We start from the raw sequence: 20,564 nt of genomic DNA, 5'->3' as shown, positions 1-20,564 counted from the left end.
CAAAGTTTGGAAGCAAATGAGGCCATTTTCGGCTTTTAAGTCTGGTGGGGCAGGGCTACTTCTCAGGGTGGCATCTGTGCACCAATAGCGGTGCTCGGATGTGCCTTCAGGGTATTTTGATCTGGTTTTTGGCTCCTTCGCCCAGGCTCTATAAAATAGCAGCAGAGATTGCCGGGTCAGTCACTGAGCCCGAGCAGAGCAAGCGGTCACTGAATCATTGCCGAAGAGATGCCGGGTCATCACTGGGTCATCGGCGCTCGGCTTCCACTGCGTTCCACAGCTAATCTTCATTACCATTGACATTTACAGACTTTCTCACATGTCACGTTAAGCTATCATCTCATATGTTCTGTTTCTCCCATCTGCTGTCGACGCAGATTACAAAAAGAGCAATTACAGACATGCACTCCTTCACTCTTCCTCTTCTGCATCACACCTGCACCTCATTTGCACTGCCCACTCGCACACCATAGACATCCCCAGTTTTCTTCCATCCTACCCCTCCGAAGTGACTGGGAAGCATAGGTCCGTCTTCCACACCAGGTATTGAAAGAAGCCATGAACCCCTCAACTGCCTCTCATCTTTCTTGCTGTCTAATTTCCTCGGGCGTTTGTGTCTGATGGTGCCTGTATTGTTTACCTAAATTGAGGATGTGTAAGTTCTTTGTATCGGTTTAGCTCTGCAATGTTTCTTCTCTGTTGTAAATAATTGCATTTGTTTTGCCACACCCCATAAAGTCAAGTTTCATCGAGGTTACACACCTGTAACCTCCATCCGCAATCACTGATATGAAGACAGCTGGAAATTGTTCAACAGAGGCATGATCTGCAGCAGCAGCTTCCCCAGTCAACTTGAGATTGTGGAACGCATGGCGACTGTTGAAGCGCTCAAACCACCCATGACGAGCAGCAAAAGGCACTGGATCATTGGAATCTGGTTAGATCACCATACAAACTTCTCGCCTTCTCTTGAATTTCGATTCCTGACAAGGGCATGTTCTGTTGGGTCTGATGCTCTCTCCAAGTGGTTAGCATCTTCTCCATTTTCTCAATAGCATCAGGCCGAGATCTTGCAATTTTGACAACACTGAGATTCATTGTTTTCTGAGCACTCTTACGGATTTTATCACGATTGTCATGAATGGTTCTCACTGCAGAATCACGAAATCCCATCTCTCTTTGAATATCAATGCTGCGCTCATCTCTATCAAACCAATCTAAAACATTTAATTTCACCTCCAATGAATGAGACTTTCTTGACTTCTTCACGTGATCATCACCTCCAATGCAACTTGTTACATGCTTTGCAGCCATAGTTTGGGCCGCTGTGAGTGAAAGACTCGCTCAGGATGATGGAGCATGAAAGACTCGCTCAGGATGATGGAGCATGAAAGACTCGCTCAGGATGAGAGATCACAAACAACTCGCTCAGAATGACGAAGCACGAACGACTCGCTCAGAATGACGAAGCGTGAACGACTCGCTCAAAATGAAGGAGCACGAACGAGTCTCTCAGAATGACGGAGCACAAACGATTCACTCAGAATGACAAAGCACAAATGATTCGCTCAGAATGACGGAGCACGAACGAGTCCCTCAGAATGACGGAGCACGAACGAGTCCCTCAGAATGATGGAGCATGAATGAGTCCCTCAGAATGACGGAGCACGAACGAGTCCCTCAGAATGACAGAGCACGAACGAGTCCCTCAGAATGACGGAGCATGAACGAGTCCCTCAGAATGACAGAGCACAAACGAGTCCCTCAGAATGAGGGAGCACAAACGAGTCCCTCAGAATGTCGGAGCACGAATGACTCGCTCAGAATGATGAAGCACGAAAGACTTGTTCAGAATGACGAAGTGTGAAGGACTCACACAGGATGAGGGATCACGAACAACTAGCTCAGAATGATGAAGCATGAACGACTTGCTCAGAATGACGAAGGGTGAAGGACTCGCACAGGATGAGAGATCACAAACAACTCGCTCAGAATGACGAAGCACGAACGACTCGCTCAGAATGACGAAGCGTGAAGGACTCGCTCAAAATGAAGGAGCACGAACGAGTCTCTCAGAATGACGGAGCACAAATGATTCACTCAGAATGACGAAGCATGAAGAACTCGCACAGGATGATAGGTCACGAACAACTCGCTCAGAATGACGAAGCGTGAAGGACTCGCAAAGAACGATAGATCACGAACAACTCGCTCAGAATGACGAAGCACGAACGACTCGCTCAGAATGACGGAGCACAAACGACTCGCTCAGAATGACAGAGCACAAACGACTCCCTCAGAATGACAGAGCACAAATGACTCGCTCAGAATGACGGAGCACAAACGACTCGCTCAGAATGACAGAGCACAAACGACTCGCTCAGAATGACAGAGCACAAACGACTTGCTCAGAATGACAGAGCACAAACGACTCCCTCAGAATGACGGAGCGAGAACGACTCGCTCAGAATGATGGAGCACAAACGACTCCCTCAGAATGACAGAGCACAAACGACTTGCTCAGAATGACAGAGCACAAACGACTCCCTCAGAATGACGGAGCGAGAACGACTCGCTCAGAATGACGGAGCACAAACGCCTCCCTCAGAATGACAGAGCACAAACGACTCGCTCAGAATGACAGAGCACAAACGACTCCCTCAGAATGACAGAGCACAAACGACTTGCTCAGAATGACAGAGCACAAACGACTCCCTCAGAATGACGGAGCGAGAACGACTCGCTCAGAATGACGGAGCACAAACGACTCCCTCAGAATGACAGAGCGAGAACGACTCGCTCAGAATGATGGAGCACAAACGCCTCCCTCAGAATGACAGAGCACAAACGACTCGCTCAGAATGACAGAGCACAAACGACTCCCTCAAAATGATGGAGTGAGAACGACTCGCTCAGAATGACGGAGCACAAACGAGTCCCTCAGAATGACGGAGCACGAACGAGTCCCTCAGAATGACGGAGCATGAACGAGTCCCTCAGAATGACAGAGCACAAACGAGTCCCTCAGAATGAGGGAGCACAAACGAGTCCCTCAGAATGTCGGAGCACGAATGACTCACTCAGAATGATGAAGCACGAAAGACTTGTTCAGAATGACGAAGTGTGAAGGACTCGCACAGGATGAGAGATCACAAACAACTCGCTCAGAATGACGAAGCACGAACGACTCGCTCAGAATGACGAAGCGTGAAGGACTCGCACAGGATGAGAGATCACAAACAACTCGCTCAGAATGACGAAGCGTGAACGACTCGATCAAAATGAAGGAGCACGAACGAGTCTCTCAGAATGACGGAGCACAAACGATTCACTCAGAATGACGAAGCATGAAGGACTCGCAAAGAACGATAGATCACGAACAACTCGCTCAGAATGACGAAGCACAAACGACTCGCTCAGAATGACGGAGCACAAACGACTCGTTCAGAATGACAGAGCACAAACGACTCCCTCAGAATGACAGAGCACAAACGACTCCCTCAGAATGACGGAGCGAGAACGACCCGCTCAGAATGACGGAGCTCAAACGACTCCCTCAGAAAGACGGAGCGAAAACGACTCGCTCAGAAAGACGGAGCGAAAACGACTCGCTCAGAATGACGGAGCACAAACGACTCCCTCAGAATGACGGAGCGAGAACGACTCGCTCAGAATGACGGAGCACAAACGCCTCCCTCAGAATGACAGACCGAGAACGACTCACTCAGAATGACAGAGCACAAACGACTCGCTCAGAATGACAGAGCACAAACGACTCGCTCAGAATGACAGAGCACAAACGACTCCCTCAAAATGATGGAGCGAGAACGAGTCCCTCAGAATGACGGAGCACAAACGAGTCCCTTAGAATGACGGAGCACGAACGAGTCCCTCAGAATGACGGAGCACGAACGAGTCCCTCAGAATGACAGAGCACAAACGACTCCCTCAAAATGATGGAGTGAGAACGACTCGCTCAGAATGACGGAGCACAAACGAGTCCTTCAGAATGACGGAGCACGAACGAGTCCCTCAGAATGACGGAGCATGAACGAGTCCCTCAGAATGACGGAGCACAAACGAGTCCCTCAGAATGTCGGAGCACGAATGACTCACTCAGAATGATGAAGCACGAAAGACTTGTTCAGAATGACGAAGTGTGAAGGACTCGAACAGGATGAGAGATCACAAACAACTCGCTCAGAATGACGAAGCACGAATGACTCGCTCAGAATAACGAAGCGTGAAGGACTCACACAGGATGAGAGATCACAAACAACTCGCTCAGAATGATGAAGCGTGAACGACTCGCTCAAAATGAAGGAGCACGAACGAGTCTCTCAGAATGACGGAGCACAAACGATTCACTCAGAATGACGAAGCATGAAGGACTCGCACAGTAAGATAGGTCACGAACAACCTCGCTCAGAATGACGAAGCGTGAAGGACTCGCAAAGAACGATAGATCACGAACAACTTGCTCAGAATGACGAAGCACGAACGACTCGCTCAGAATGACGGAGCACAAACGACTCGTTCAGAATGACAGAGCACAAACGACTCCCTCAGAATGACGGAGCGAGAACGACTCGCTCAGAATGACGGAGCACAAACGACTCCCTCAGAAAGACGGAGCGAGAACGACTCGCTCAGAATGACGGAGCACAAACGACTCCCTCAGAATGACAGACCGAGAACGACTCACTCAGAATGATGGAGCACAAACGACTCGCTCAGAATGACAGAGCACAAACGACTCGCTCAGAATTACAGAGCACAAACGACTCGCTCAAAATGATGGAGCGAGAACGAGTCCCTCAGAATGACGGAGCACAAACGAGTCCCTCAGAATGACGGAGCACGAACGAGTCCCTCAGAATGACGGAGCACGAACGAGTCCCTCAGAATGACGGAGCACGAACGAGTCCCTCAGAATGAGGGAGCACAAACGAGTCCCTCAGAATGTCGGAGCACGAATGACTCGCTCAGAATGATGAAGCACGAAAGACTTGTTCAGAATGATGAAGTGTGAAGGACTCACACAGGATGAGGGATCACGAACAACTCGCTCAGAATGATGAAGCATGAACGACTTGCTCAGAATGACGAACCGGGATGGACTCGCACAGGATGAGAGATCACAAACAACTCGGGCAGAATGACGAAGCACGAACGACTCGCTCAGAATGACGAAGCGTGAAGGACTCGCACAGGATGAGAGATCACAAACAACTTGCTCAGAATGACGAAGCGTGAACGACTCGCTCAAAATGAAGGAGCACGAACAAGTCTCTCAGAATGACGGAGCACAAACGATTCACTCAGAATGACGAAGCATGAAGCACTTGCACAGGATGATAGGTCACGAACAGCTCGCTCAGAATGACGAAGCGTGAAGGACTCGCAAAGAATGATAGATCACGAACAACTCGCTCAGAATGACGAAGCACGAACGACTCGCTCAGAATGACGGAGCACGAACGACTCGCTCAGAATGACGGAGCGAGAACGACTCGCTCAGAATGACGGAGCACAAACGACTCCCTCAGAATGACGGAGCAAGAACGACTCGCTCAGAATGACAGAGCACAAACGACTCCCTCAAAATGACGGAGCGAGAATGACTCGCTCAGAATGACGGAGCACAAACGACTACCTCAGAATGACGGAGCGAGAACGACTCACTCAGAATGACGGAGCGCAAACGACTCGCTCAGAATGACGGAGCGTAAACGACTCCCTCAGAATGAAGGAGCGCAAACGACTTGCTCAGAATGACGGAGCACAAACGACTCGGTCAGAATGAGGGAGCACGAACTACTCGGTCAGAATGAGGGAGCAGGAATGACTCGCTCAGAATGACAATGTGGCAAAAGCGTCCGCTGTGAGTGATCAGTTCGCTTTGAATGACGTAGCATGGTGGTGGTGGTTGTTGTTGTTGAATTAAATCTGCACTGTAGCAAAAACGCGTTATCAGAACACACGTGATGATGAGGGTAACCTGTACCAGCTTTATAAATAAATAAATAAATGTATCATATGTTTTTCGTGGGCCCCTGGAGTTTGGGCTCTGTACAAATGTGCTGTTGGTCCGTCCCTAAATACGGTCCTGCAGCCGGCACACTCGGGAGGCATTTCTAGAAGACAGTGGAAATACCATTTTTACCACAAAAGGTCTGACCATATATCAGGGCAGAGTGCGGGTCACGTGGAAGCTGCATACTACGACAAACGTCAGGCGGCATAGATAGCCTGTACAAAGTGGCCATTTTCTATGTTGAGCTCGGCATCCATGATTACATATAGGTATAAGTCCATTGGGCCCTCGGCCTCTTGCGTCTTTGTGATGTGGATGGTAATTCCCTCAGAGGCGTTCTCCAGCCTTCGGTGGCAAAGCTTAGGGCATGTTCCACAAATGTTCTACACCATTGGTTGATCGCAGGTCCAGCCACAGTGCGTACTTGGTGGTCAGAAACTCCCCAAGGGTTACATCTGCAATGTTAAAGCATTTTCTCACCATTACAGCCTGTGGATGGTGTTTCTTCCCCACAATCCCTGCAAAGTAATTTTTGCCCTCATCCTACTGCTGGTAGGTGCGCATCTCTTGGGTGTGCAGTTGGTTGGCGACTCCCTCAATGGTCACCTCCACCTTGGTGATTTTGGAGTTGTAGAAGTCCTCAGTGTCTCTGGCATTGCCTTTATTTTCTTTGGTATCTTCAAAAGGCATGAGGATATCTTGCATGCTGATATCCAAAGGGTGCCTTTTTTGTCCACAGCCAGACTGCAGAGGCAAATGACTCTGTCATAGTCGATTACAAGGCGGCTGGTGCACTGACTGCAAATTAACTGTGCCAGCTCTGGATGTGTTATCATATCGTCCTCAAGCGAGATGTCCTCGATTTTGTAGCTGGCTTCCGGTTTGTTTTTAACCACGAGAACGTGTGAATAGTCATTACAAGTGAGCTCGTACTCAAGTCTGTCTCATGGTGGTATGGCATGTTGGTCTCAAGCAGTTCAAAGTCCAGCGGGATGTAGAAATGCTTTCCATAGGCAGCTGCGATGGCTGCGTCCAGCTTCTTTTCAGACTTGTTACTAGTTGCCATTCTATGCCTGTTTACATTTCGGCCATGGTTGGTGAAAATGCCCTGGGGTACGCTGCATTTTTGCACCCACAGGATGTTTTCCAGAGGTCGCAGTAGCATTGGAAGACATCAGAGTCATCTATACTAATCACCTCATTGCCACCAATTTTGATGTTGGTCTTTTTCACGACCATGCGGCCCAGGCTCTGGACCACAGTGCAGTTGTCTCTATCGCTCGTCACCGGCAGGTGATTCTGAAGGCGAGACATACTGCTCCTGGGACAATCATACCGTACTCACCAAGATTCGGAAATTGTACCAGCAGTGTCTGATTTTTATCAATTGTTGAGGGTTGTTGGTGATAACCACACTTTGCCGAATGCCCTGAACCCCCAGGGGGGCTCGTAGATGGCACTAAAGGTTATGCTTGTGTTGACAATGTGAAGAAGCCATATCATTGTCGTTCCCAACAACTGCTGTTGCTCTAGTCATTCCTACCAACTGTCAACATCAAGTCAACAGCAAGAGCTATCGGGATGACAAAGTTCTCACAATTAAACCCTCTGTGGAATTTGTTCAATACCTTTGTTGCAACCTTGTTGCATCGAATGACAATGGCAGAAGTGATTGAGCTCGATCCACTTGATAATAAATGCCATGCTGACAATTACGTTGATGAAAAGTTAGACCTTCTCGGTGTTGACAGTCTGTTCCCACCATTGCCTGACCTGCCGTCGATCAAGGATATTGAAGCCAACCTCCAGACGCTCAGTGACGAGTTGTGACAAGCATTGGAGCCACATAAAGAGCTCTTGGTGAATGCCTTCCACATGGAAGTTCATCATGCCTATGAGACGTTGAGCGTGCCCGAGCTCGAGGCCGGATTTATCAACTATAAACACTTTGATTTCAGTGAGGAAGACAACATGCTTGACTGGAAGGTTGGTGACAAAAAGATGATGAGGATCAGCTCCTTTAAAGGAGTTTCTGGTGCTCAACCATTTGGCCAGGGCATTCGGGATGGGAGATACCAATGCCATCCGAACCTGCCTTGGCATACCAGAGTATGTTCCGAAAGTTTAAGATTGTCCATGGACTTCTACAACTGGTGAATCAGCATGACAATGGACAGCAAACCTCAGCAACAGACCGTGCTTGAATTCCTTGCGATGCCAGGTGAAAATTGTGTGCATATTCATTGAGAAGTTTCTGCAGTTTATGGAGAGGGGACAATGTATTTTTGTAAGCAATGTTCAGATAGGTTTGCCACATCAAACTAGAAAGAGCAATCTGAGATCACAGACCCTTGTCAGGACTTGTTTTATGTGTATTTTTTTTTTTTTTTAAATGTGGTTTGTGTTTCATCAGACCATCACTAGGACATACTGTACTTTATATACATACTCCAATTATAACTGTACATACTTTGTAGATGCACTCGGTTGAAAAAAAGATAACGTGTAATGCTGACTACCACCAGGTGGCGTTTTGTGTCATATGTCAGCACATTATATGCAGGCAGACAGGCAGAGAGAATAGACCAAAGTGCAACACCTTGTCCTTTGGCAAGGGTAAAACTGTGAGATGGACCCCACCGATAAGCGATTGTGGTTGGTGCAACCAGGGTGTTGAGAGAGATGTGAACGCAGCAAAAGTGGATGTGTTAATCTGAAAAAACGGTCACGTGGTAACCGGTGAATCGGCTAGTATGTCAAATTGTGTGAAGGTAACCAGAGAAACGAAAACTAAATAAGGATAGAGAAAAATGTCCTCCAGATGGGTTCCAAAGAAATGAACCACCAAAATTAAGATACAGCTGAAGGACATATGCTGCTCCTTGCTGGGTTTGGACCAAAGGATGAGCAATGTTTTTGTCTTTGTGGGATAGTGACGGCAAGGGTGATCAAACATTAGCAAGGGCACTAAACAAAATGGCTAATCACAGGAATGAAAAAAAACAAGAGTCCCTGGCAATGAAAAAAAACAATAAACTTCAGCAAAGGATCTCAAGCGATCATGAAGGGATAAATAAATTGGGGGAATAAGGGGTGGGTGTTGGTCAGGAAGGGCTGTCCATTTGCTTATGCAATTTTATTGTATACTGAGCTCTTCCACTCCCCAACCCACAAACAGGTAGGTCTATTGGAGCCAATGGGAATAGGTGGTTCACATTAAGTAAAGATAATTGCATCAGGAAGTGGTAAGGAAAGTCACAGAAACTGGCAGTCATAGTGAGGTAAGCATTGTTAATCTAGAATGTTAACTTCTTTGGGTCTCCTCAAATTCAGTCCCAAATCCAATAAATGTGCTTGTACTGAAGCAGACATGTGCAACCTTCTTGTGTTTATAAAAGCTTAAGATACTGAATTTATCAGCTCAAAGATAGATGTAAGAAAAACCTTTGGTGTTAGGAGACAAAATGCTGACGAGAAAGGAATGAACATGCAAAAGATGCAAGTGGATATGGAATGGGAATGTGGCAGCACCTCCGAGATTGGTGGGTCTGTCAATCAGTGATGCCACAACCACAAGACCGTCGGTTGAAGCAGTCGGGCCTGAATGGTGAGGCTTCTCTTGGCTGCCTAAAGAGGCTGGCAAGTTGAGATCAGGAATCATGTTTTTCCCGGGTACAACCTTCTTCTGCACATCATTCTTGAGGTCTTCCACCTCTCCATCTGGTCGTGGAAAATGCAACACAGTGCACGACCGAGATAAACTTTGATTCATTGGAATCACGAGACGAATTGGAGTCACAGGTGTTGTTCTGAAGCTCAAATGTTTTTATTTTTATACCTCCTGCCCTTTGTATGAATGCAATGTACTGGATTTGCTTTGGGAGTGTGTACAGTATGTGCACAGAGTAAGTAGTACATCACCTTGGTAAGTCTCAAGTGTTAATGGTCGAGTGTAATAAGATACCTGGGTGTAGTGTCCCAAAGCACCTGGACATCGCTGTGTATCAGGCGTGACCTCGAGGCCAATGAGATCTGTTCTTGTGTTGTACAATGGCAGCATCGCATGGAGGCTGCCCTCTCTGTGCAGTGTGAAGCGGCCTGGTTCAATCCATTCATCATCATTGAGGCCCGTAAGGCGAGGTAGAGTGTGGAAGATCGTCTGGAAATGTTACAAAAATAAGTATTCTTTGATTCTATCTCTTGTGTCTCACAACCCAAAGGAGGGCCATTATGATCAAGATTAAAACAAATGATCTGGCATGGACTGAAATGAGTTGCATGTGGTACTGGAAGCAACTACATGAGTAAAAGAGGTGAGGGTGAGGAAAATGGGGGGAGGGGGGAGAGGGGGTTTGAAAAAAAAAACTTCATCAAGACAATTGTGTCCAGTGCTTGAGAAATATAGACAACACAAGACAGCGAAAGGAACCAATTGCTAATGCAAGCCCAAAGCAAAGTGACCTCACACTGGGTTGCTTGTTGTTTGCAATTGTGACATGTTCTCAGCGACATTTGCATATCAGATAACTTAGAAAGTCGAACAAAGCACACAGTTCACAACACAAGCAAAGTGAGCTCGGATGTGGTTTTGTACACCATCGAGCATGAAAGTGCACCATAATGGGCCACAAGCTCGTAGCTTCAATGGAAAAAAAAGTGGTCGAAAGAGGCAACATCGTGAATAACCATCATTCCTATGCAAAAGCAGAAATGTCATTTCTGACACCAGAGGTTCTTGGGAATATGAAGAGGGGAGGATTGGAAGAGTAATCATCCTAAGCGTGAAAGCATCATGCCAAAACAAATAGAATCCTTAATGGATCAATCGGTTTGTGGGGAAATTTCAAGGCATACTATTAAGGATTATAGCACAACGGAGGTGCCAACAGAGGCACACATTGTGTTCAGTGATGGAATAACCTTCATTCTTGGGAAAAATGCCATGGGCATAGAAAAGGCCCTTTATATGGTATGTGCAATGTGGCAAACTAGAGAAAAGAAGGGACGTGGCATAGCTTGTAGAAAATGTCAAACGACAGAAAAGAAGGGACATTCAAAAAATTTTGTGTGCGTGCTGTACTGCCCTTGTGTTCTTAGGAGGTACCAAGTCTTGCTCGAGAAAAGTTCATATAAAGGGGCACCAATTTACAAATTAATCACACAGGTCAGGTCAGATATGGGAGCATGCTATGGAGCAGCACGTCGCTGCATCCACTTTCCACCTGCACTCCAGGGACATCCATCTGGCCACCCCCCCAGGCAGATGCCTGGCCCATCCCCATCTCCTTGAGATGCTGATCAACCTGCTGCAACCACGAGGCACGTGGTCGACCCATTGGCCTCCTCCCTCCACTCACGAGGCTCCCTCGCTGAGAAAATCTGGTGAGCAGGATCAGCGTCAGGAAAACGAGCCACTTGTCTATATAGCCGCAGCTGATGCTCACGGACTACGCAGGCAAAAAATCTCACTTGAATCTCTCTCAGCAACGATCATTGGACACAAAGTCTGACCAGCGATAGCCAAGGATTCTCTGAAGAGACCTGGTACCAAAGGAATTAAGTCTCCATCTGAGTTCCCTGGCCAGAGTCCAAGTCTCACATCCATACAGCAAGACTGGATACACCAAGGACCTGAAGACTCGGACTTTCATCCTCCAGCACAGGTACCAGCAGCACCACACCCCATGATCCAGTGAATTCATGACTCGTCAGGTCCGACTCAGACGTCCATTGACCTCTGGCTCACAGCCAGCAGAGACTTGATTACCACTGTGAAGGAAAGTGAATCTCTCCTAACCTCAACATCCTCGCCAGAAATAGGTACAGACAGGATAGCAGCATACAAGATGTCATTGAAAGCCTGGATCTCAGTTTTGACCCAGAAATCCCGTAATGCCAGTGGCTCCGACTCCCTATTCAGCACCTGGAGGGCCCCCAAAAGGATATCTGGAGTCTCCACGAAGACGACTGCATCATCTGTGAAATCAAGGTCAGAGATCTTGACATTCCCAAATGATGCAACGCATCTTGATCTCTCTGACATCCTCCCCAGAATCCAGTCCACACAAGTCCTGAAAAGTGTGGTGGCCAGGACACATGCATAATGAACTCCAGCACTCACCACATCTCACAGCACTCTCCGTACCAGAGTATAGTTCAGACATCAGATCGATCAATTTTGGTGGCACCCCATGAAGACCAAGAATCCTCCAGAGGGCATCCCGATTCATGAATCAAACGCTTTAGAGAGATCAACAGAGGCTGCAAGCAGCCCCTGCTGAAACTCTCATCTGTGTTTGGTGAGGACACGAAGAGCAAGGATACGGTCAATCTTTGACCTCTTTGGTGTAAAGCCTGACTGCTCTGGGCGCTGATGCTCAAGCAGATGATGGCGAACCCTATCAAGAGTTATCTGAGCAAAGATCTTGCCCGGCACTGAGAGCAGCGTCACACCTCGGTAGTTGTTGCAGTCTTGGCGATCACCCTTCCCTTTCCAGAGGGGTGAACAAGGTCACTATTCGAGTAAGTTGTGATGACGTCTGTGTTCCAGGCAGAGCACAGAAATGAATGCAACGACATGAGTACAGCATTCCCACCAGCCTTGAGAAGTTCATCATGGATACCACAGATCCCAGGAGCTTTACCCCATTTCAACTGGTTCACCACAGCCTGTGTTTCCACAAACTATGGTGGACCACAGTTGATTGGAGGGGCAGCAATAGGGATAGTAACATGCCTGACATCCAACTCGACAGCTGGTGGATCAGCCTGGTTCAGCCGCTCAAAGTAACCGGCCCAGCGGGCCTTCACGTCTGACTCCTCTATCAAGAGCCCACCACCCTCTGCTCTCACTGCAGTACACCGAGGGACGGTCTTGGAGGAACACAATGTGTGAATTGCCCTGTAAGCAGGATGAAAATCACGACCACAGGTGATGCACTTGCCTCTCACAGATTCCTCACACATCGGCCTCCTTGTCCACCCTTAGTGCACGTGCAGTTCTATGCCTCAGATCCCTGAACAGCTCAGCTCTACCATTCAGCCTCGCCCTGTGACTCGAGTCAAAGGTATCCAGTGTCGCTTGAGAGACAAAATTCTTATTCGCCTTCTTATTTGAGCTCAGATAACAGAGACAGGTGATTTTCATCTCTTGAGGCCCAGTCACACCTTGACGTTTTAGACAGCTTATGCCGATTTTTGCAAAAATTTGTGTAAAACGCTGGTACACGTCCAATACGTTATGGGTACGTTTTGTATATGTTAAGACCACGCTGAAAAACACTGCCTTGGGTGGTAGTACGCTGGCTTTAAACGTTGAACTTTTGGGTTTTCCTCAAATTTTTTCATGCTTGAAATTTTACGACGTATGCTGGCGTATGACTCACACGTTCCGCTACGCTGGCCATAAGTTGTACGCACGTTATGCGATCGTTGACACACGTTGAAATACGTTACTAGTAAGTTACTCATAAGTTGAAACACTTGGAGGTAATGTTTACCGTACCCGAAAGTTATTTCTAACCTATGAGTAACGTTTTGTAAGCACGCTACACGAACGTTGTTCACATTTTGTAACACGTTACTTGAAAGTACTACTACTACTACTACTACTACTACCAACATCGACATCATTAAATTCTCTCGAACTACTACTACTGCTACTACTACTACTACTACCATCGACATCACTAAATTCTCTCGAACTACTACTACTACCAACATCGACATCACTAAATTCTCTCGAACTACTACTACTAATAACATCGACATCACTAAATTCTCGAACTACTACTACTACGACTACTACTACTACTACTACTACTACTACTACTACTACTACTACTGCTACTGCCACTGACACTGACATCTACTCAACATGGAGTCAGAAACACTGACGGGTTCCTCTTGTGAAGCCCATTTGTATATACCAATTTCCCTAAACGCTGCCAATACGCCATTATACGGTAGCTGTAAGTTAGAAACACGTTCAGTAAGTTCTATGGTCGTCCGGAAGACGTCAATCAAATTTGTCTGCATACGCCAATGTGCGGTTGAGATACGTTACACATAGGTTCAAAGCACGCTACTCATAGGTTCAAAGCACGTTACTCATAGGTTAAAAATTAAGTTTCGGTTATGCTAAACATTACCTCAACGTGTTTCGACTTAGGAGTAACTTACAAGTAACGTGTGGCCGACGTGTGTAAACGATTGTGGAGTATGTCGAGAACTTACGCCAGCGTATGCGGAACTTGTGAGCCATACGTCGAGTACGTCGTAAAATTTTCAGCATGCTTGAAATTTCACAACGTACTAGACGTACCACGTAATATGCCAGCGTACTTCATTGTTTTTCATCGTGCTGCTAACGTATACACAACTTACCCATACCGTATTTGACGTGTCCCAGCATTTTAGACAATTTTTCATGGGTCGGCATATGCTGGCTAAATCGTCAAGGTGTGACTGCGATGTTGACACTTCAATTTTCAGGCGGTTATGATTTAAATCGGCGAGCGGCAGGTTTTTAACAGAGAACGCCACGAGTTCGTCGGCGATACGTGCAGCGCACTATGACTAAGTTAAACTATCGTTGGGCATAGGTTGTGAATGCCGAGAACAGGCTAAGCATTCGTTGGTATAAGTTATCTTTAACACAACGAAACGTTCTGTGCCCGTTATTAATACGTTATGCATACGACCAACACGTTATGAATACGACCAAAACTTAAAAAAAAACCTCAAAACTTCAGCGTATGCCAACGTTTTACGTGCGTTTTTATACGTTGCCATTCCTGGCTAAAACGTCAAGGTGTGACTGGGCCTTTAGGGATAGGACATTCCAGGCACCCACCCAAAGGGACCACCTCAGGTTAACCCAAGGAGACCGCCATCTGGTGGACGACACCTCAGCACCACCCCGACACACACTACTGCAATCTGACCCTGGAAGGTTACCCCGTGGTTTCCCTCCTATCAAAGATTGGGGGTCCCGAAGGCTTTGCCCCAATCCTGTTATCCGGTGAGCTGCCCTGTGAAGGGCAGCTGCACAGAAGGTACTCCCACGGAGTGGGTTTTCAGATGTTTTTAATGCTTTTGCGGAATGAAGGGTTTTACGGTGGCCGGAGTGCAAAACCTGCCACCGACCTCCAAATAAAAAGTAACCCAACTGCAAGAGGACGTCAGCAGACAGTTGGGAACTAGATATGGAGGGCCGTTGGCTCACAAGGAGCTCCTCCGTCCTTTGACATGTTTTGTTTTTAATCCTGCTGGATGTCTCCATCCATACATCCTCCTCACCAGGAAATCAGGTGGGGCAAACAGTTTAGTCACCGACAACCCGACCATGGAACAGGGTAGTACAGGTTTACATGGTACCTGTAAGCAAGTCACAGATCTAATCTGACCTGACAAAAATAAAATAAAACAATCACATACTTGCACATTATCTTGTGCGCTTTCGGTTTCAAGGTAAAAAAACAAAAACAACAACAAACTAGAGGGGGAGCACTTGGTAGAGTGAAAAACCTCCGGCGCCAATACTGCTGGGTCACTTAAGTGAACCTGATATCCTATTCATTGTAGGTCAAAACGGATCAGACTCTACTGAACCACGATTGAATAAACTAAACAAGATCGACGCGCATGCAGAAATGCCAAAAATTAAAAATAAAATAAAAAAAATCGAAATTTTTTTGAAAAAAAAGGTGCAAAATTTATATTTTTTGCTCTTACAAATTTTTTTTTTTTGGTTGGAAATCACTTAAAACGTGGAAATGCAAAAACAAAAATTCTAATATTTTTTTCAAAATGGCCGCCATAGCGACCTAATTGGACTTTGGACCAAGTCCAAAATCTAATGGAGTTATCCTTGGACCATACCCAATCCACCCACCAAGTTTCGTCGAAATCCATCCAGGAGATTTTCCGTAATACTGTTCACAAACAAACAAACAAACAAGCAGTCATAGACTGGTACTTACGAAATCGTCAACTTGACCTATGACCTTGTCTAATAAAAGCTGTCTCGAGAGAAGGTAGCGACGCAAACCAGAAGTTTCTACGATGATTCTGTACCAAACCATCAAAAATCGAATGTTTTGGATGTTTGACCTCACTGTGACCTTGACCTTTGACCGATTTTGACCAAAATCTAATCAGCGCGAGCCATCACCCTCCTGAATCACGTGGTGTAATTTGACATTGGTAGCTTCTTCCGTTCTCGAGTTATCGTGCCGACAAACAAACAAACAAACAAACAAACAAACACACAGAAATGGAAGTCATCAATATACGACTCTTCGTAAAACAGAAATCGTTAGATTTCGTAAGTAATAAACCATCTCTTAAAATGTTCCAATTTCCTCTTTCAAACGTGTGGTTCTCGGTATTGTGTCACAATTCACCACTCTTCTTACTTCAAAAGGCTGTTTTCAATTCGACCTTTCCTTCATCCCATGTCAAAAACGTCCCACTGTTACAATGTTTCTTTTCTCCATTCCCTTAATTCTTCTTTATTGCATCCCTCAAGTAGTGTCTTCAATCACATATCTGAGCTAAAAATATTTTAAACCCCAGTTTGCAATCCATGTTCGGGTTCCATCAATCATGCTTACTTTCCAACTTCCAACTTTCCAACTTCAGTGCCAATTCACCCCACCTCCTTAAATCTACCTCCTCCTTACCCCTCACCTGTTATCCGCTCTCCTTACCCCTCCCATCTTGCCCCTCATCCTACCTCCACTCTTAGCACCTCTTCACTGTCTTCTGTTTCAGTATCAGCTCCTCTGTTGTCCCAAAGTGTGCGGTGTTCTAGCATCTGTGGGCTCCATTCTAAGCTCACAGACATCTCACTCTATCAATCAGTACACTCATAAACCACAAACATGCTCCTTCCTTCCTCTCAGCACACCTCCCCTTTTCCCAACCCCTCAAATCTCCTACCTCCAACTGCCCACTCCCTTCTTCACCATACTTCCACTAAGTCTCATCCTTCACCTCTCTCCACCTCTCCCATCACCCTCCTGCACCCTGACCGTGCCGGCTCTTATCGTCTCCCCTCCCTCACAAAGCTTTCCGCTCACCACTGTCTCTCAAAGCAACCTTCATACTTTTCCCCCCTCCAAGCTTCCCCCCACCTTTCTCAAAAACTCGCACCTCACCCTTCTCCCTCAATTCTCCCCTCTCACCCTTCTCCCTCCAATCTCCCCTCACTGCCCCTTCTCAAAGTTGCCCCCATCACATCCACAAAGCTGCCTCCATCCCCTACACTCTCTCTTCCACCTCATCACTCCACCTCCTCCAATCTTCAACTTCTCTCTGCCCCTCTCTCATTACTCCCCACTGTACCTCAACCCATCACCACCGAGCCTTTTCTCCTCCTCATCCTGCCCTCTTCCCTCGTTATTCTGCAACCCCCCACAATGCTTTCAACAACTCTCTTTACCTCCCCCCCTCCTCCCTCATCCTCTCCTCCCTCTTCCTTAGCAGTGTGGACCTCAAATATCCGGGACCTTCGCTCAAACCTGACACATCTTTCCATACAGGTTGCCACTGACAAACCAGACACAATCTGCTTAAAACAAATTTTCCTCCTTCAAGACGTCTCTGACTCCCTAGTATCTCTCCCTGGTTACTCCCTCCTCCGGTATGACACACATGAGCATCTTTCAGGTGGCAGAGTTGCTCTTTTTTTTAAATCAAAGACTCCATTCCTCACTCACCATGCACCGCCCTATCTCCCCCACACCACCAGAAATACCTCTGGCTACGGCTTCCCCTCCACTCCCACCTCATGTTTATATGTGTGTTGTCCCGTCCACCAAACAGTGATGACTCCATTTACATCTCGCTCTCCGAAAACATGGACCAACTTCTATCCTCTCATCCCAACTCTCTCCTCCTCATATGTGATGTGGTGACTTCAATTGTCATCATTCCAGTTAGCTGGGTGTGGGTAGTTAGCACCAACTGAAAAGCATCCCCATAGCATGATGATGCCACCTCCATGCTTTATGGTAGGGAAGGTGTTGGATGGGTTTTGAGTTGTGCTCGGTTTCTGCCAGATGGAGCACTTTCTAGTCAGACCAAAGACTTTAATTTTCGTCTCATCAGACCACAGAATCATTTTCCTCATGCTCTTGGAGTCTTTCACATGCCTTTTTGCAAACTCCAGGTGTACTGTCATGTGCCCTTTTCTCAGGAGTGGCTTCTATCTGGCCACTCTCCCAAAAAGCCTAGATTTGTGAAGTACTGCAGACATTGTCGACTTTCCGGCAGGTTCGTTCTCCCATCTCAGCCAAGGAATTCTGCAGTTGTGTCAGAGTGGTCATTGGGTCCTTGGTCACCTCCCTGATCAAGGTCCTTCTTGCTCGGTTGCTCAGTTTGGTTGGATGACTAGCTCGAGGAAGAGTCTGAGTAGTTCCATATTCTTTCCATTTCTTAATGATGGAGCTCACTGTGCTTTTGGGAACTTTCAACACTAGAAATTGTTTTATACCTTTCCCCAAATCTACGCCTCCTTTTAATTCAACCTCGGTGTTCTACTGACAGTTCCTTGGACTTCATGGTGGAGTTTCTGCTCTGACATGCACTGTCAACTGTGGGAACTTACATAGAGAGGTGTGTTTCTTTATAAATTATGTCCAATCAATTGTATTGTCCATGGGTGGAGTCCAATCAAGTTGTAGAGACATCTCAAGGATGATCAAAGGAAATTGGATCCACCTGAGCTCAGTTTCGAATGTCATAGCAAATGGGTTGAATACTTATTGACGCAAGATATTTCAGATTTTCATTTTAAATTAATTTGCAGAATTTCTAAAAACACGTTTTCACTTTGTCATTCATGGAGTATTTTGTCTACATCGGTGACAATTTTTTTTTTAAATTAAATCCACTTTAAATTCAGGCTGTAACACAACAAAATGTGACCAAAGTTGAGGGTTGTGAATACTTTCTGAAGGCACTGTATTTACAATCAGATCAAAGGAACAGAAGCTTAATTAATGGCCTAGGCCCTAGGATCTGGACCATGAAAAAAAAAAACATTGGTGGGCAGTCAGGTTGCTTCAATGGTTTCTTTATCTCAGAACCATGGATTACAATTGGCCAACTATGAGAAAGAAAACCTTCACAGTAGCAATGACTTTGTTTTACTTGCCTCACCAACAGTAAATACACACCACATGATGCCATCATCTTATCACTTATTACCTGCACATGTTGCTGCCTTCCTGCTCAACAGGTCAAAGGCAGAAGATGGAAACAAACGATATTTTGGACTCTCCTTTTCATCTCTCCAATTTTCACCTTTTTCACACAACTCCTCAACCACCCCCCTCAACCTTCACCCTGCCAAGCTGCCTGCCCTTCCTACCGACTCATTTCTGCTCTTTCCCCACCAATCATTTGTGTAAACCGTTAGAGTAATTGAATTACGAATTGATGCTTCAGCAGATCCACAATACTGCAACAAGAGCAAATCATTTTTGCAGATTGTGTTCCACCCCAACCTTTGTGTATTTGCCTGGAACACCTGATAACTCAATATTATATACATGCATTGGCTAGCATTGTGGAAGCCAAATATTTACAGTGTAACTGTACCAAATTGATGAAGAAAATTGTGTGAAAAATAAAATAAAATGGAAGAAATTATTAAAATAAAACACGTAATGAGAACTGTTCTCAATCTTACCTGCAGACTGTAGTCCAAGACAGGATGAAACTTAGCGAAGAAGAAATTGTCCCTAATCTTCCGCCAGTTTCTGCCAACATTGCTGAAATTGACACAAAAGGATGGTGAAATTAGACATTGCCTACTTGGCATAAAATAATAAAAATAGGACCAATGGACCTGAAGCTTATCTGGGCCCTCACCTAAAGTTGGAACCCAAATTTGGGAGCATTCTGACTGGTGGGTCTGGAGAGGAAGATTTTTGAAGGAACTTAGGTGATTTTGCAAAATATTTATAAAGTCCACCATTTTGACACAATTCAGGTCATGTGATCGGCATGACCTCTGCAATTTAACATTATGACCTTGTCGTAATGTTGTAACCCAAATTTGATAGCATTCTGACTGGTGGGTCTGGGGAAGAAGAATTTTGAAGGAATTTACTAAGTCGGCCATTTTGACACACTTCTGTTCACGTGATCGAAATGACTGGCAATTGAATATTCCTCCACTGGTCTTATGTTACAAACCAAATTTGGTAGCATTCTGACTGGTGGATCAGGAGAAGATTTTGGAAGGAATTTGCAGGACCACCATTTTGACACACTTCTGGTCATGTGATTGGCATAGCATCCACAATTTAACATCAGGACCATGTCCCCATACAACCCAAAATTTGGTAGCATTCTGACTGGTGGATCTGGAGAAGAAGAATTTTGAAGGAATTTATGCGATTTTCCCCAAAATAGATGATGTCGGCCATTTTGACACTTCTGGCGGAATGATCGGCATGACCTCTGCAATTAAACATCCCTACCCTAGCCTAATGTTGTCACCCAAATTTGGTGG

At 46.1% G+C, this 20,564-nt stretch overlaps 1 protein-coding gene across 7 annotated transcripts in view; it reads right to left on the bottom strand.

Annotated features, from left to right (window-relative positions):
- TARBP1 (tRNA guanosine 2 -O-methyltransferase TARBP1) overlaps window positions 1-20,564 on the bottom strand; it is a 252,721-nt gene that overhangs the window by 32,710 nt on the left and 199,447 nt on the right. For 5 of the 7 annotated variants that reach the window (XM_085887174.1, XM_085887179.1, XM_085887177.1 and 2 more), the window contains 3 exons: window positions 19,737-19,818; window positions 10,025-10,196; window positions 9,569-9,757 (listed from right to left, as the gene is read on the bottom strand). In XM_085887174.1, the coding sequence (XP_085743300.1) occupies window positions 9,569-9,757; window positions 10,025-10,196; window positions 19,737-19,818 (443 nt within the window). Of the gene's footprint in view, window positions 1-9,568; window positions 9,758-10,001; window positions 10,197-19,736; window positions 19,819-20,564 lie in introns of all 7 variants that reach the window. The other 2 variants (XR_015059772.1, XR_015059771.1) reach the window with 1 other exon arrangement.

This window comes from Eptatretus burgeri, chromosome 7, assembly GCF_056783735.1.
Source record: "Eptatretus burgeri isolate ZD-2024b chromosome 7, Ebu_testis_v1, whole genome shotgun sequence".
In the NCBI taxonomy this organism is placed as follows: domain Eukaryota; kingdom Metazoa; phylum Chordata; class Myxini; order Myxiniformes; family Myxinidae; genus Eptatretus; species Eptatretus burgeri.
Note: the sequence above shows the minus strand (reverse complement) of the source record. Positions and strands in the feature narration are given on the sequence as shown.